Source organism: Vespa mandarinia, chromosome 2 (assembly GCF_050613455.1).
Source record: "Vespa mandarinia isolate Hongniang chromosome 2, ASM5061345v1, whole genome shotgun sequence".
Classification (NCBI taxonomy): Eukaryota; Metazoa; Arthropoda; class Insecta; order Hymenoptera; family Vespidae; genus Vespa; species Vespa mandarinia.
This window is the reverse complement of record NC_140811.1, coordinates 8,412,232-8,429,244: the sequence shown is the minus strand read 5'-3', so window position 1 is coordinate 8,429,244 and position 17,013 is coordinate 8,412,232. Positions and strand designations below refer to the sequence as shown.

The following is a 17,013-nucleotide window of genomic DNA, read 5'->3' as shown; positions in this document are numbered from 1 at the left end:
TAACCCACCTTCCTTCCTCTCTCTCTCTCTCTCTCTCTCTCTCTTTCTCTCCCGCCATCTCTTTCTATCTCTCTTCTAGCTCCTGCTCAATCCTCGACTGCGTCTGCGCCGAGTATATATGCACTGCGATTTCATTGGAAGGTCCCGGCTGCTGCTGAAAGACATTCGCACGCTGAAATCTCCCAGCACACCCACCCTCTTTCTCTCTTTCTATTTCTATCCTCTTCGGCAGTCATTGAGACAAGTGAGAAGAACACATATAACTTTACACCCACCCTAACCGCGGTTTTTCAGCGCCACCAAAATGGTCGTGAAGATGCTTTATCCTTCTATTTCTTCCTTTTTTTCTCCTCTTCTTTTCTTCTTTCTCGTTTTCTGAAAAAAAAAAAAAAACAAGTATCGCGAGTAACCAAGCAAGCAAGCGAGTTATATTTAAAGATCGTTCATTCTTTCTTAAAATTTCTCTTAAATTAACGTATCGTGATACTTGTGTACTATGTCGGGGACGACGATGATGACAAGAGTGCAAGAGAATCGGTGTTTCACGCTATCAACGAACATAGGACGAATATACGGGGCGTGGTTTTACCATTCAGTCTCGACCAATTGCTCTCTACCGAGGATCATTACTTAATTGCTCTTCGGTCCTCCCTACTCTTCCTTTTCTTTGTCTCTTCTCTTTCTCTCTCTATCGCTCTCTCTCTCTCTCTCTTTCTCTCTCTCTCGCCCTCTGTCTCTGTCTCTCTGTCTCTCGCTCGTTTGGCTTCAATTCAGATGTAATTTTTACAATCGTTCAGAAATTATTTCTTTTTATCGACATTAAAATAACTATAGCTGTCAATAATAAAAAGACAAAAGAATGTCTGTGATAAAATACGTATTCTTCCTTTCCTGTCTCTCTCTCTCTCTCTCTCTCTCTTTCTCTCTCTATCACTCTGTCTCTCCCTATTTCTTGCTTATTTGGCTTCAATTCAGTCGTAATTTTTATAATCGTTCAGAAATTATTTCTTTTTACCGATATTAAAATAATCGTAGTTGTCAATAATAAAAAGACAAAAAAATGCCTATGATAAAATACACAAGAGGAATCAGATTAAAATTTCTTATACGTACAAGAATAAATGTATAAGCTTAAGACATGTGTAAATAAATAAAATAAATACCTAATCTAACGACTTAAGTAATCCATTTAATCGCTTCACGATCTTATTCTCGTATCGAATATTTCTGAATCTCTTCGTCGAACTCCTATAAGTGTTTTATAAAGAATTTTTTTCTTCTTCATCTCTTTTTTTTTTTTTTGAAATTATTGATAACACTTTGTGATAGAATACCAAAGAGCATCATATTATTAAAAAATAAATAAATAAATAAAAATGATAATATAAAATTAGTTTCTTTCTGTTTCGGAAGCATACAATTTCATTTTACAACATATTTAAATATATTGAAAAAGAAAGAGATACTTCGAGCGTTCAATTATCCTGAAATACTTTATATATCTGCATACATATGTTCTTATATACGTATATACACGCAAGAGTACAAATTGGACCGCGAGCGAAATTGGCCTGACAGTTTAGCTATGACAAAAGCACAATAGAATGCACCGTTTCCTGAACACAGCGTGCAGCCATAATTCCTCTGTCTATCCGTCCGTATCTTTTTTCTCTCTCTTCCTCGAGCATCCCTTTCTCTTTCTCTCTCTCTCTCTCACTCTCGACTCAACCATAATACACGCGTGTACGTAGATACCTCCCACCTTCCTTATTCTCTCTTTCCTTATATATTTCTTTTTTTTTCATTTTCCCAAAGAGTTATACTAAAATTGCGGATATCGTGGACAGTTTGATATCTTGCCGTTGTCACGAATACTCGTTAGCAAACGCGATATTTTAATCACGATTTAATACCTACGCCCTACTCTACGAATAATAAAAATGCGATCGAATATAAACAAGAAAATAAGTCAACTCTCAATCGTTCGAAATGAACAATATTTGATTATTCGATTATTTAACGAAAAAAAAATAAATGTAATTTTGTTTGAAGTTTTTGAACGAAGCTCGAGAAAAACATTGTTTGACAAACTTCGACTAGTTTTCTTTTCTTCCTGTAAAAATATCAATAAAACAAAGAAGAAGAAGAAAAAGAGAAGAAAAGAATAATCCGCGAGACGATTCGCGAGCAGCGACAAAACGACGAATTTTCCACGAGGAGTGCAGTCTGGTTCTAAGTGGTCGACGTATGATGACGGTTATTACCATGATGCGCTGTTTCCTGCGACCGTGAATACCTTCTATGTACACGCTGACACGCAACATACACGTGGAGTATATATACATGAATACAAGTGACTCTTTGCACGCGTAACTTGCGCGCAAACGCCGATATTAGAGTAAGAGAAACAGAGATAGAGCCAGATATATAGATATACATAGAGAGAGATAGAGAAAGAGAAGAGTGTATGCGTGAGCGTCCTGCGCACCCCGTCTCTTTGTAACCGAGCATTTCGTCATTATATAATATACTCGTTTACACAGAACATTATTGTCGCAAATATGTCATTAATGTCGGAAATCAGCGGCGCGTATTGTAACCGCCTTTGCATGATGCGGTTTTCCAGATTTTGCTTTACCTCGGCAAAAGTCTCTCTTTCCCTCTGTGTCTTTTTATTTCTTTTCTTTCTCTCTCTCTCTTTCTCTCTCTCTCTCTCCCTCTCTCTCTCTCTCTCTCTCTCTCTCTCTCTCTCTCTCAAACGTAGATTCTCCGGTCGGTGGAGGCTCACAGGAAGTTACCCATACATCATTGTTCCTGCTAAACGAGTTGCTGCCAGCCAGAAGACTTGCGAATGCCAACGGTTCGTCGTTCATTATAAGGTGGATATGTACGATACGTTTTCGTACAAAATACTGTAATCACAGTCTCGCATTTAGTTGATTCCTTCGATTCAGAATTTTTAGTCATTCGTAAGCATTTTTAAAGTAGATCTTGCTTAATGTTCCTATCCATTGAAATTCTTATTCGTTTTATTCTCGGTGTTTTATTTTCTGACAGGAAGATCTAAACTCACGAGATCTATTCTGAAACACTCTTTTCTCTCTCGCTCTCTCTCTCTCTCTCTCTTTATCTCACGCTAGCACGCGATAATAATATAATTCGATTGAAGAGAACGAGCGAGAGAACCAATAAGAGACTGCCTTTAATCGGGTTACTTCGTTACCGTGTTACTCCGTTACTCGCCGCGGTGATATCAACGGAATATCAATTATAGTGATTAACCAAGACGCCTGGCACGAGCACAAACTTTGTCTCTCCCTCGGGAGCTCGTTGAAAAGGATAGGAAGAGGGATAGGAACTTAGTCTCGTAAGGAAGACAGATAGAAAGAGAGAGAGAGAGAGAGAGAGAGAGAGAACGATCGAACGAATAAGTTAGAAAGAGATAGATAGGAAGTGTAAGGATCGTAAGGACAGAATAACATCTTTTGTCAGGTTCGAATTACCCGGTGGAATATTCAAATCGTCGAGCTGCTTGAGCAGATCTCTTGGAAATATTTCAATCACTTCGAAAGAGATCTCTCAAGTGATTACTACTTTCCTCTGATTTCGAAGTAGACGACTCGACACTTTCGCAAATTCTTCTAGTTTCTTTCACGATTCTCAAGCTAGTTTTGAGAGTACAAATTTGCGAGTGGTTCCAACGAACGCGATCGATCTCGCATTAGCCTAGTTATGGGCAACGAGCTCTCAAGGAGACGGACAATGAATTAGGTACGGTTCCGTGATCTGCTAAAATTAGGCCCGAGGCCAGATTATAATAATGTTGGAATCAGGGGGTTGGTCGATCGTATAAAAGTTTAGGTGGAGGTACCAGTGTGTCCTCTCTCTCTCTCTCTCTCTCTCTCTCTCTCTCTCTCTCTCTGTCTGTCTCTCTCTCTCTCCCTCTCTTTTTCTTTATTTCTCTTTCTTCTACACAGCTGTCTAAGCAGGGCGTGCTCACAATTGCCGTGTTCTTCTCCTGTTGGCTTTAACCAACCGTAAACGCCGAAAATCTAATCGACGAAAATTCAATTTCATGTCGACAATACGAACCTCTACGCGGATTATTGCACGTAGAAGGCTGCCAGAACAAGTTCGACACGTTCGTACATTTCCAAAAATTACAACGAAATCGTCCGAACAGAGAATTCGTAACGGGCAAAGGATTCGAATCTACGATCCTCGAGCTAACGATCCTTTTGCTTCACGCTTGGGGATCTAACATTCTAACGATGAATACGAACTACATGTTTAAGCCCTTCGACAAACTCTCAATCTAACATCTACAGCTTCATCATTACAAAAATACCATTCTAATGAATTAGGGTGACCGATTTCCTTTCTAATTCACAATTTTAATATCATTGAATAATCGCTTTTGATCAAGCTACTCTAAGTCGAATGATCTTGTATAGATCGTCATTAATATATGTTATTTTGTTAAATTCAACATTAATTGTGTAATCGGATCATAGTTAATTGTGAAATATTATCATTAAATTTGTGATAAAATCTAAGTAGATTGTTATATAATATCTCGAATATCCGAAAATAATACATAAAATCTATAATAAAAGTAAAAAAAAAAAATGGTTTACTTGATACATATAAGTACTATATGTATCTGGATAATAATACATAATATCAAGTAACATAATAAATATATTTCCATTCTCTTAATTAGTTTTCTTGTAAAAGAAAAAAAAAAGGTACGATTACTTTTTCTAATGGAAAAAAAAAACATATGTTCGATCGAAAACTCATAGATCTTAAATTTTCGCGTATTGGTCGCAGTTTACATCTAATCCTACTAATCTCAGATCATAAATTCAACGAAAAGACCTTGTGGAGGCCGCTTATTTTTTTACATTTCCATGAAAAAAGAATCTCGGAATCGGGTCTCGATCATTTTTTTTCTCGTCACGTGAGATGAGGATGAAGACACGGGGACGAGATGGTATTAGGGATGAATTATCGCAGAATCAAAATAATTCGATAGATGGGGTGACGCGTATTACGAGAAGGGGCGAACGTTCCTGCACGTTGGGGTGCAAAAACATCATTCGAGATATTCCGATAAAGTATTGTCACGGCGATTAGGATGTTTCTCTCATTTTCTCTTTTCCTTTTTTTTTCTTCTTTCTTGTAACGTAAATTGATGGATATTCGTACGATAAATATCTTTATAAAAATATCCTGGCGGATTGTAAAATTTATTTCAATGGATATGACGATCAATTAATTAATATTTTAAAGTCTTTCTATACGATAATGATAAATTGGACAAAACTTCTTCAGTCTTCGGAGGACAGTCGCGTTTATTCGTTAGAGCTAATTTTTTGGGCGTGGTCCCATCCATTAGATTCTCGTCGAATCCTCCAGGGCAGATTGGCGCCGTGGCTTGGAAAAAGCAGTCTTCGCAGCTGTTCGATTTACTTCTTCATTAAACTCTGTTGAGTCTTCGTAGAATTACGATCGCGAAATTATTTTGTAGGAACTTGTAAGTCGTATAAAACTTGTTATATTAAATCAAAGAAAAAAGAAGTAAATAAAATGATCCATCTAAAAGAAGAGGATCTCCCTTCGAGAAGGGAGTTTTAACGCTCGGAAAGAAGACGTCAGGTGGTCGAGTTTAAACGACACAATAGCACGATCGGAGAGGAAAATCCGCTAGCTAAATCTCTCATTCAAATGCGATCGCTCGATCCCCCTCTACCCTTGGATGCATCGAACGGTGGCTAAGTAGGTACTTAGTTGCACATTTGGCTCGGAACTTTTCGAAAGCGCGGTCCCTGATCCATCGAGAACTCGCGACACGCGATTCCAGATCTTATCTCTTGCTAAGCAGCACCTACCACTCGAGCCGAATTTGTTCACCCTTCACCGGTTTGGCTATTATGTTGTTCTTTTCAACGGCGACCAACGGATCAGTTCCTTTTTCTTTTTTTTTCTTTTCCTACCTTTAATCGTAACGATCGATAAATGTCCGTGAAAAAATATTTTTAGGCACGCCTATTTTTCAATCATTTTTATTCAATAGATTCGATCTCGATATATAAAAAGGAAATTAAAACGGAAGAAAGAAAAAGAAAGAAAAGAAAAGAGAGAGAAGAAAAGAGAGAGAAAGAGAGAGAGAGAGAGAGAGAGAGAGAGAAAGTAAATTGCTTTTCTCGAAACTAATTGATATTATTCGAGACAGCCGAAAAGGGAGGAGAAGTTGTCGTATCGCTTTCTATTATCGGCCGAAGTAACAATGAAATTTCAAACGATTCGTAGATAATTAAGCATGATCGGAAAGGTCCGATTACGGTCGCGACACGGACGAGAATAATTAGTTTTAATTGCCTCTGCCGAAACTTATCCCTCCTCGTTGACGTATTAAGGGCAAAGTTAGAGGGATCGCGGGGTGTTCGCGTTGCTTTAGCTGGGGGATGGGGTTCTAGGTTTTGCGAAGCGTGAGCAGGTAAGGTATACACGTACTACGTGACACGGTTGGTAAACCCAAAGCTGGCTTTGTTAAGCTCGGATTCTGAGTGCCTTTGATACGTGTACTTGCACGCTAACTAACCACCAACCTAAGCTATTCGTTGCTCCCACCGTCTATATGTATATGTATGTGTATATGTATATGATGTGTATATGTATATGCATGTTACGAACGAGGAAATGTACGTGTTATTCTCCTTTGTATGTCGTGCATGTATATGCACTTTCTCGCAAGGTATACTGTATCTTAACCAGGGACGTGTCATCATTCATCCCCTCTCGTAATCACTCTATTTTCTTTTTTCTCGTTTCATTTATATAATGATTATTATCGATGATATATTATTTAACTTCTAAACAATGTCTTCTTTCTTTTCCGACACGATCAAATTTATACTTTTTCAAAAATATGATTTGATTTTCTTTCCTTTTTTCTCTTTTATTTTTCTTTTCTCTTTCTCTTTTCTCTCTTCTTTTCTTTTTCTTTTTATTGTTTATCTTTTTTTATTTTTTTTTTTTTTTTGTTACAGTTAATATTCATCTTAATTTATGAGAAAAGACCATCAAGATGACGCAAATTTAAGATGGCGACCGACGAATCCGTCCCTGCCACGCGATCTACGTAAAGTCTTTGTCGATGTGTACTAGTATGACTTACACGAGTTCATCACGATACGTTTCCAACTGGGAATTGAATTTCGGTGGTAATTTTAATGTTGTTTCGGAGGTCGGTGGAAGGAGGTCGTTCCGAGACAGAGGGTAACTAATAGAGCCGCCGCCGTTTCTACTATGTTGCCTAATCGTATCGTAGACTTGAAATTTCTTCCTACATCAATCTCGATCTTCAAAAAAATCTTCTAAAAGATTTTCACAAAATTAACATTAAATATAATATATACTTTTACTTTTATCAAAAAAAAGGAGAAAGAAAGAAACGAAAATAAATTTTAATTGAGGGATTAACGATACGAAATCTCTTGACCTTAAATCATGTTTCTCATAAACTTGAGATAGTTTTCAAGAAAAAAAGAAAAGAAATGAAAATAAGATATATTTTCTTATGGTTTTCTCAAAAAAAATCTTCAAAAATCTCCAAAAATCGAAGGTCTACAAAAGCAAAGCGCCATAACCACTTAAGGAAGCTTTCCCAAAGCTCTTCCAAACGACGAAATCTGCGTCGTAAGAATAAGCGGATTTTCTTACCGATAGAGTGCCTGACGTTATATCTTTATAAATGGAAGCACTCGAGGCCCTCGGAATAAGGACATCTTATATCGCTCAAAGGATCTGCAAAATTATGCTTACGCTATGAAAGCAAAAAAGGCTGATAAATATCCTTGTAATAAATCGTTTAAATATAACATATATACGTATATTACACAAACATATGTATGAGGATCTATGATAGCTGTCATTCACTCATTGATTCTATTTTTAATAAATATTAATAATAACCATTAACATTTACCATATAAATTTTAATAATTAATTTATAAATTCTATCGAACGTCTGATTTTTGAAAATGTATGTTAACTTTGTAAACTCTAAACTTGATAGTTAAATTATAATTAAACAAATATAAGGTTAATAAAGAGGTCATGATCATTGCCAACACTAGTTCCATCTAGGCTTTGTGAAGAAAATTAAAATTTTCTGAGGTTATGGTAAATATGTTGAATTAAACATTTACCTCATGATACATTGATATATTTACTTTGTGAAAAAGGAAAAAACTGCAATGCCTTTTAAGCGATGTATGTAAAGCTAATTGCATATGATGGTAATGTAGGAAATTATATTTGATTCGTCTTTTTGCCCATAGACGATAGTACGTGTAAGTTCTAGTTCGCTAAGAAATGACAATAGGTTGTAAAACGTGTGCATATTCGGGAAAAAGTAATTTTTATAATACTATGAATAAATAAAGCTGTCATAAAATAAAATATGGATTTAGATACTGAGAAAGTAATAAATCTTGTATTTCCTGAAGGAATACCAGGTAAATCATTGGAAAGTTTTATTTTTTGTAACATGTTAATATTACTTATAAACGTAATAGATATAACATACATATCATTGACACATTTATATTTTATACAAGAAAGAATAGAAAGAAGTTTCATAAGTCTCTTTGATTTTTTATATTTTTTATGACTTATTATAGAACCATGGAAGGAAAATTCAGACTTTGGTCAATATCTGTCAAAACTTGGTGGATTTGATGTTGATCAATTAAGTAAGTTTTACTTTAACATCTAATTATATTGACGATATAAACAGTTTTTTATTATATATGAATTATCCAATAAATTTTTTGCAATATTAACAATACCTTTTAAATTATAGCAAAAGAACCTGATCATTTATTAGATGAAAGAAAGTCAGTATTAGAAACTACTCAAGAATTGGTATTTGGAAATTATAAAACTTTTATACAAACTGCAGAGAGTTCTAGAGAAATATTTAAGGAGGTAATAATATGAAATATATAATCTTTTTTGTTTTTTTATTTAATATGATAATTGATCAATCATTTTGTCGTTTCCAGTTTAATGAGACCGAAATACGTCTCGATAGGCTGGTGCAAAAAATTCCAGAATTTGTGGAGAAGTGCCAAACATTTTGTGATACCTCTAAAGATATCAGTACACGTAGAAGAATAAATAGTTTAACATTAACGAGAAATGCTGAATTACTCGAGGTCTTAGAGATGCCACAATTAATGGAATCTTGTTTAAGAAGTAATCAATATAATGAGGCATTAGAACTTTCTCAATATGCACGCCAGTTAGGGGCTAAGCATGGTGATATTCCAATTATAGCAGTATGTAACATATAACAAATGTATATCAAAAAAGAATGAAGAATGATACACTTTGTTAAATAATCATATAGTCTATAGTAGCAGAAATTGAAAGTAGTTGGTCTGGAATGGTTGGACAAGTTGTTGGATCACTTAGAGGAGATTTGCCGCTTCCAAGATGTTTGCAACTAGTAGGACTTTTACGTTCCATGGATGCTTTTACAGAACCTGAGCTTCGTATAAAATTTCTTCAAGCACGCGATAGTTGGTTGCAAAGTCTTTTGAATGGTATTCCAAAAGAAGATTGTAAGTTCTCTATGTTATATATATATATATATATATATATATATATTTATTTATTTATTTACAAATAATCAATATTTGACAGCAAGTTGTATTAACCTTTTTAGCTAATCTTCATATAACGAAAACTATAGAGTTATCCAGGATACATTTGTTTAATATTATAACGCAATATAGGGCTATGTTCAACGATGATGAACTGATAATGCCTGGTAGAGATCCAAATGTAAATGAATCGGCTATATTTTATCATTGGTTAGATGAAAAGGTATCATCTTTAGCTTATTAATTTCCTAATCGTAAAACTTAACTTTCTATCATTATTATTATTATTATTATTATTATTATTATTATTATTATTATTATTATTATTATTATTATTATTATTATCGTAGATAACACAGTTCCTTACAACATTAGAACAAGATTTACCAGGTGTAACATCTATAGATTCCATTTTGGGTCAGTGTACATATTTTGGTTTATCGTTTGGAAGAGTAGGTGCTGATTTTACAGGACGAATGTCTGATATATTTGCAAGAGTAATAGGAGACAGATTTGAATTAGCTATTAGAAGAACAACAAGAAAATTTGAAAAAGATATGGAGACGTTTACATTAATTAATAAACCACAAAGAAATGATATTAAGTCTGAAACTGCAGTTAAATCTGTATGTATATCATTCATTTATGAATTTAATTGTTCTTATATATATTAAAAAATGTACATCTAAATATTATATTATGTGGTAGGAAATTCCACCAGAACAACTTGTAGAATTTTATCCATTAGCTGAATATTGTAATGGATTACTTTCTGCATTTAACGAACTCAGATTATGTGCACCAGTTGCAGTGTCCACTATGTGCACTAAACTTTTACAAGAATCACTCCACTCTGTAGCTAAAGCGATGTTAGTTTTTTATAAACAAGAACAACAGGTATATTATGGTAAATACATTTTTCTACGTATGTCCTTTCCATTTTATTAAGATCGAATATTTTTTCTATAGGCGTTTGCTACTATAGAGCGAGATAATATGATTAAATTTGCAGAATGCTTAAGCGAATATTTAATTCCTTATGTACAGTATTGTATACATGCTATTTTTCCATCAAATCAAGTGTCAATGCATTTAGGAATTTCAGAAATCGTACTACAGCAAGAGGTATATACATATAAAATATTTGCTATAGATTTCTGTTTCTTAGTATAAAATAAATATAAGATGAATAGTGTTATCTATAATATTTAATTACAGGGCATTACATATTTGGATTATAAAAGTATATTAGAGCCCATACTGTTTTTACTACCACCTACTGCAAGTTTAAAAGCTTCTATTGTATCTAAACTACCTTTGCCTACTACGCAAAATATTTTAAACCCTGATAAAATTTCTACAAATTCTGAAAATTCGACGGAAAAAATTGTTACTACGTCAATCCAGAAGATAGAAATAACTGAAACTAAGGAAATAATAGAGAATAATGTCAAAGAAGAAAAATGTAACATAAAAAATGAAGAATCTATCGAAGGAGATATTAAACAAATTTCAACGCAATCAACAGAAAACATTTTGACATCTATAAATCCTGATAGTTCTAAATCAAAATAAATCATTGTAAATTTAAAAAAGAAGTGTGCTATTTTGTGCTTAAATGATATAAATGAAATAAATCACATTTTTATTTATATATGTATTAAACGATACACAAATAACTTTTCTTTTCATACATGCTTCAATTGACATGATTGAAAATATAATAATTTGATACATGATTCAAAGCAAGCAAAATATAAATTAGAATTTATATTATTTTTCCAAATACAATAAACATAATCTTCCTCGATTCAATGACATACAGGCATTATTTGATATATTACGATACTTGTGATACATTTAATGTATATAAGTATAATAAAATAATAAGGAAACATAAATAAAGAAATATAAATAATAAGTAGAACAGATAAAGAGAAATAAATATAAATAAATTTTGATTTTACGGTGATGAAGACTCCATAGTCGTAATATAATAATTACCGCTTGATTGTTTTTTGTAATGTATGGATTTTAAAGATACCATCGATTTAATTTTAACTTTAGGATTGTCTTTTGACATTGTGGACAACGAAGATAAGCAAGCACATACGTCGTTTTTATTTCGAGACGAAAGAGATCTCTTATAATTAAATTTATTCATTTTAAGCTTCGTGTTAAATTTGTTAAATGATATTAATTTACCATTTTTTTTTTGTATTTCACAATCCGTACTATCACTTGAACTGTAAATAAATTTTTCCTTTTTCTTAATCCATCTTCCCCTTCGCCATTTTGATTTACAGGATTTCAAATCATTTTCATTGTCCGATACGTAAATAATCTTATCATTGTTTGTTTTCAACAAACCTGTTCTTTTATTGAAACTTCCCTTGATTCTAGACAATTCTTTGGATTTCAATAATTTCAATCTCTGTCCATCAAGCATATTCAAAATGTCGCTGAAATCTGTGTTTAAGAAGATAAAGTAATGTTCTTCTATTGTAGAGTATATATATACTGATTCCTTGATTTATATGAACGAAGATTACATAAATAGAGTTCGCCATTACAAAAAACAAAAAATATAATACTTAAAAAAGCCAGGATAAATTGAAAAAATATTTATTTCGCATGTAAATTTGTAAGAAATATCGAGAAATATCGAGATATCGGTTAAAACTTACCAGTGTCACTTTGTGTATCAATCTTTTCTGTATCAGTCTTATGGATATCGCTAGATCGAAAATGTTGAGAGAATTCATCGGAATGCTCTTTTATATATTTATCCCATAATAAATCGGCACTATTCGTTGGTATTCGAACATCTAGGAGCCAATTTCCATTTTCTTTATTTTCTAATAATTTTTTCGTCGATGTTTTTTGCCTCTTCGATGGATACGTCTTAACATGATTCGATCTCACTAATAACAATTAATAATAAAGAGCATAAAAAGGAAACTTATCAATTTGCAGATGTACTAAAAAAAAACTGTTTTCATAATTTCGAATAGTTTCCATACCGAAAATAGGAGAGATATGATCAATTTCTTCTTTATCTTGATCCAAAAACACTAGATCATCTTCTTTATCGACGATATCTTTAATCGGAAAATTATTATTTGATCTTAGAGAGAATAAAGTTGGTGAGAGTAAGAAATCATTATGATCGTCATATTTAGCATCACGTATACGTTCCGGAGTTTCGTATAATTTATATGGAATTTCTTGTTGATCTTGTATATTTGTATCTTTCGTTTGTAATAATTTCGATAAATCTTTTTTATTCGAATTAGTATCTGTAGATCTTATTTCCCATTCGCTATCGGAGGTTTCCGATACGATTAATTTTCTTCCTTTTTTATTATAATCCGCAACTCTCTTATACAATTTTCTAACTTTTCGTTTACATTTGATTTTCTTCTTGTTAATAATATTATTAGATGCAATTCTCTTAATACCAGTTGTATTTACTTGCTTTACACCGTCCGACGAGTTTTCCTTTATGTCCGAAATTGACAATGAACTATTTGGAAATTCACTTTCAATGGGAGTACTAATCACTTTATTTGCCTTTTTATACATCGTAGTAATTAAATAAAATGAAATTCATGAGTTTTATCCCAAACGCAGATTAAATACGACTTGATTTCGTATCTACGTGTATCAACCATTATATTATGAATATACGAGTTTCTCTTTCCTTTGCGAAATGTTCTGACCTTCCGCAAGTATACACAAATGACTTGTAATAATATAATAAGTAAATAAGTAAATAGCATATAGTTGTTATTGTACTTAAAAAAGAGTATAGAAAGAAAAACCAGAATAATTATTTGTAAGAAAATTTGTTAATAATCTACACGCATTATTTATTTTACTGTAAAATGAAAAATTTTAACCTGAAACGGAATTATGTATATATATATATATATATATATTTCAAAGCATTTGTGTTGACATAAAGGTTTCTCTTTATACAAACAGAAAGTTATAAACAATTTTGATAAATCATTTTACAGTAATTGTATTCGATTGGTGAATAAAAACAAGCAGTGTTTTTAAAATTCGATATCTATAATCGCAATAATGGAAGATTTTTATAACCTATCATTTAACTTAACTTTCGATATGTCTCGATAATCGAAATTATCGAGTTTACTGCATGTACGTGTTTAGCATTGTTTTGACAATAGTAAGGTTATGTTTCTTTTCTATAAAAATAATTATAACAATTTATTAACAGTAATTATTGCAAGTGTTTAAGAAAATGACAAAACTAAAACACGTTGGATTTGATGAATGGAAACCATTCAAATTAGATGGTGCAGTATTTTCTGATGGATATGCTAATGGTTTAATCGGTATAGAGGAATTAACTGATTATAGTTTAGAAAAATCCAATAGCAAAGAAAAAATTGTTGTAACTACAAATAAGTCTAAGAAGAGAAGTAAGGTAATTCTTTTTTGTTTTTAACGTTTTGTAATTATGGAAAAATTAGAAAAATATCTTATCGAATCTTTTTGCTCTATTAATAACATAATTTTTATATATATTTCATCTAGTCAGTATCTAAATGGCAATGTGATGATATAGTAGAGAAAATTGTAAATAATAAAGATATAGAACCTCGAGCAAAGAAAGCTAAAATTAAAGAATTAAATACAAAATCAAATCCATCAAAGTCTGACAATATTATAAGTTTACATGAAAATAAAGATAATAGGACTGATCATAATGAAAGCGATATAATAGATGTTAATGCTTCTGCGTGGAGTGCTCTTGGTGCACCGAATGAGATAATAAGAGCTTTGTTAGATCAAAAATTTCATACTCCTACAATTATACAATCTTTAACTTTGCCGCCAGCAATATTAGGACATAGAGATATTCTTGGAGCTGCTGAAACAGGCAGTGGAAAAACTTTAGCTTTTGGTATTCCCATTTTAAATGGTATATTAGAATTAAAGAATAAACATCTAAAACAAAAACAAGATCAATTACAAGATGAAAGTGAAGACGAAGAATTGGAACATTTCAATGATGAAGATGGTAAGAATATATATCTATTTTTTGACTTAATGTGGATATAGTATTATTTATTTCACATATAAATATGTTAAAGATTCTGATAAGGATGAGAATTATAATTTGAGTGAGGAAGAATTAGAGGAAAATATTAACATTGATGGAATTGGATGTGTACGTGTAATAGATAATATAAAAATAGAGGATAAAAGAAATTCTTTAACAAAACCATTGTATGCATTGATATTAACGCCAACAAGAGAATTAGCTATTCAAATAAAAGATCATCTTGTTAAAGCAGCGAAATATACTGTTATAAAGGTAATGAAAATTATATTAAAAATCAATCTGTTTAATATTATTTATTAAGATGAATCTTCTTTTATATAGATAGCAGTTGTAGTAGGTGGCATGGCTGCTGTTAAACAAGAAAGACTTTTAAGTAAAGGACCTGAAATAGTAATTGCCACTCCAGGAAGGTTATGGGAATTGATACAACTTGGTAATGTGCATCTGAATCAATTGAGTTCTATTAAGTATGTGTATAAATATAATAAACTTAATACTAACACGATCGTTTTTTTTTCTAATATAATGATTTTAATAAGAAAATAATAAAAATGTATGTGTATATATCAGGTATTTAGCAATCGATGAAACTGATAGAATGTTAGAAAAAGGACATTTTCAAGAATTACAGAATATAATAGAAAGAATTAATGCAAATGAAAAGAAGTCAAAGGAAAGACAAACTTTTGTATTTTCTGCTACATTAACTTTGGTTCATGATATTCCTGATTATTTACAAAGAAAAAAGAAAAGATTTGGAAAAAGTAAAATATTTAAACTTACACCCGGTCAAAAATTACAAAAAATCATAGACATGTTAAAAATAAAGAATCCAAAAATAGTGGACATTACAAAGGAAACTGGTAAGTAAATTATTAACTTGACACATTTCTTATTAAAAAACAAATTATAGTATTAATTTTTATGCCCAGGTACTGCTACAAGTTTGACAGAATGTAGAATTGCATGTACAATAGATCACAAAGATTATTACCTTTATTATTTCTTAAAAAGACACAGTGGACGAACTTTAGTCTTTTGTAACAGTGTTGGCTGTGTTAAACGTTTGGCTACTCTTTTTAAAGTACTAGAATGTAATCCTTTACCTTTACATGCTAACATGCAACAAAGACAACGTTTAAAAAATCTTGAAAGGTAAAAGATTATAAATGATTTTTAATGACCTATAGTTATAAAAAAAAATAATTCAGATTCCAGGGTGATGAGAATGGTATATTGATAGCAACAGATGTAGCTGCAAGGGGATTAGATATTCCTAACGTTGAACATGTAATACATTACCAAGTTCCTAGAACATCTGAGGTATGTATTACTTGAACAATAATTTATACTCCATTATGCATTGTCTTAACAATAAATTTTTAGAGTTATATACATAGAAGTGGTAGAACCGCGCGAGCTCAAAAAGAAGGAATAACAATTCTTATGATGGAACCATCAGAAAAACAGAATTATAGTAAATTGTGCAAAACTTTAGGACGAAGTAAGTCTACGATTATCATTAATTATTATTTTGACTACTTTTTGAAATATGATCTTTTATTTTTGTCTTTTAGCTGAAGATATACCTACATTTCCAGTGATAGACAGACTGTTAATAGCTGTAAAGGAAAGGGTCGATATTGCTAGAGAAATAGATAATTTAGTATTAAAATGCAAAAGAAATAATGTGCATAAAGGATGGTTACAAAAAGCAGTAGAAGATATGGATATCATTTTGGATGAAGATCAGCAGTAATATTGTTTTCATATTTACTAATGCTTTTTTTAATTTTATTTTATTGATCTTTTCTGTATTTCATTTTAGAGAAACAACAATGAAATCAAAGGAAATAGCAGATTTACGACGTTCGTTAAAAGCAAAAAGATATCAATTAGCATCTCTCTTATCAAAACCATTAGTTCCGAAAGGATTTTCTGGAAGATATCCGGATACTAATACAGATTACAATTTAAATCAAGGCTATTCAAAAGCAATTGATATAATGAAAAAAGTTTTAGAAGAGAATTCAAAAAAAACGACGAATAAGATCGTAGTTTCTTTAAAGAGGAAAAGACCAATAAAGAAAAGAAAAGTATAAAATTCGAAATAAATTTAATGTACAAAGGTTAATAAAAAAGAAAAAGGGAAGGGACATCAAAAACATACATTTATTTTTGTCGTCCTTAAAAGGTGATAAAAAGATTATTTGTAAATGGTGTTATTTCAGCTTTATC

General features: G+C 31.8%; 3 protein-coding genes across 3 annotated transcripts; 2 read left to right on the top strand and 1 right to left on the bottom strand.

Moving 5' to 3' along the window:
- Nucleotides 1–8,363: 8,363 nt before the first annotated feature.
- On the top strand, nucleotides 8,364–11,463 carry Cog8 (conserved oligomeric Golgi complex subunit 8). The gene is made up of 10 exons (XM_035861693.2): nucleotides 8,364–8,525; nucleotides 8,691–8,762; nucleotides 8,873–8,997; nucleotides 9,075–9,350; nucleotides 9,422–9,635; nucleotides 9,740–9,900; nucleotides 10,028–10,303; nucleotides 10,386–10,574; nucleotides 10,647–10,802; nucleotides 10,896–11,463. Exons 1-10 carry the CDS (start codon nucleotides 8,471–8,473, stop codon nucleotides 11,250–11,252), a joined length of 1,881 nt encoding a protein of 626 aa, XP_035717586.2. The 5' UTR covers nucleotides 8,364–8,470; the 3' UTR covers nucleotides 11,253–11,463.
- Nucleotides 11,464–11,485: 22 nt separating this feature from the next.
- LOC118439718 (uncharacterized) lies at nucleotides 11,486–13,283 on the bottom strand. Its single transcript, XM_035861694.2, has 3 exons — nucleotides 12,701–13,283; nucleotides 12,365–12,601; nucleotides 11,486–12,146 (listed from the first exon to the last, which is right to left on the bottom strand). The coding sequence occupies exons 1-3, from the start codon at nucleotides 13,260–13,262 to the stop codon at nucleotides 11,641–11,643; spliced, it is 1,305 nt and encodes a 434-aa protein (XP_035717587.1). The 5' UTR covers nucleotides 13,263–13,283; the 3' UTR covers nucleotides 11,486–11,640.
- Nucleotides 13,284–13,826: 543 nt separating this feature from the next.
- LOC118439713 (ATP-dependent RNA helicase DDX24) lies at nucleotides 13,827–16,966 on the top strand. The gene is made up of 11 exons (XM_035861688.2): nucleotides 13,827–13,844; nucleotides 13,924–14,133; nucleotides 14,244–14,730; nucleotides 14,804–15,027; nucleotides 15,097–15,242; nucleotides 15,346–15,638; nucleotides 15,708–15,930; nucleotides 15,987–16,098; nucleotides 16,162–16,279; nucleotides 16,353–16,530; nucleotides 16,604–16,966. Exons 2-11 carry the CDS (start codon nucleotides 13,948–13,950, stop codon nucleotides 16,875–16,877), a joined length of 2,241 nt encoding a protein of 746 aa, XP_035717581.1. The 5' UTR covers nucleotides 13,827–13,844; nucleotides 13,924–13,947; the 3' UTR covers nucleotides 16,878–16,966.
- Nucleotides 16,967–17,013: the final 47 nt, after the last annotated feature.

What these genes read in the sequence shown, in the direction of transcription:
- Cog8 (XM_035861693.2), top strand. Translation starts at nt 8,471, where the DNA reads ATGGATTTAGATACTGAGAAAGTAATAAATCTTGTATTTCCTGAAGGA. An exon ending in TGGTATTCCAAAAGAAGATT is followed by an intron (nt 9,636 to 9,739) that starts GTAAGTTCTCTA and finishes TAACCTTTTTAG; the next exon opens with CTAATCTTCATATAACGAAA. An exon ending in CTGAAACTGCAGTTAAATCT is followed by an intron (nt 10,304 to 10,385) that starts GTATGTATATCA and finishes ATTATGTGGTAG; the next exon opens with GAAATTCCACCAGAACAACT.
- LOC118439718 (XM_035861694.2), bottom strand. Translation starts at nt 13,262, where the DNA reads ATGTATAAAAAGGCAAATAAAGTGATTAGTACTCCCATTGAAAGTGAA. An exon ending in TCATATCTCTCCTATTTTCG is followed by an intron (nt 12,602 to 12,700) that starts GTATGGAAACTA and finishes AATTGTTATTAG; the next exon opens with TGAGATCGAATCATGTTAAG. An exon ending in TGATACACAAAGTGACACTG is followed by an intron (nt 12,147 to 12,364) that starts GTAAGTTTTAAC and finishes TCTTAAACACAG; the next exon opens with ATTTCAGCGACATTTTGAAT.
- LOC118439713 (XM_035861688.2), top strand. Translation starts at nt 13,948, where the DNA reads ATGACAAAACTAAAACACGTTGGATTTGATGAATGGAAACCATTCAAA. An exon ending in CGAAATATACTGTTATAAAG is followed by an intron (nt 15,028 to 15,096) that starts GTAATGAAAATT and finishes TCTTTTATATAG; the next exon opens with ATAGCAGTTGTAGTAGGTGG. An exon ending in GGACATTACAAAGGAAACTG is followed by an intron (nt 15,639 to 15,707) that starts GTAAGTAAATTA and finishes TTTTATGCCCAG; the next exon opens with GTACTGCTACAAGTTTGACA.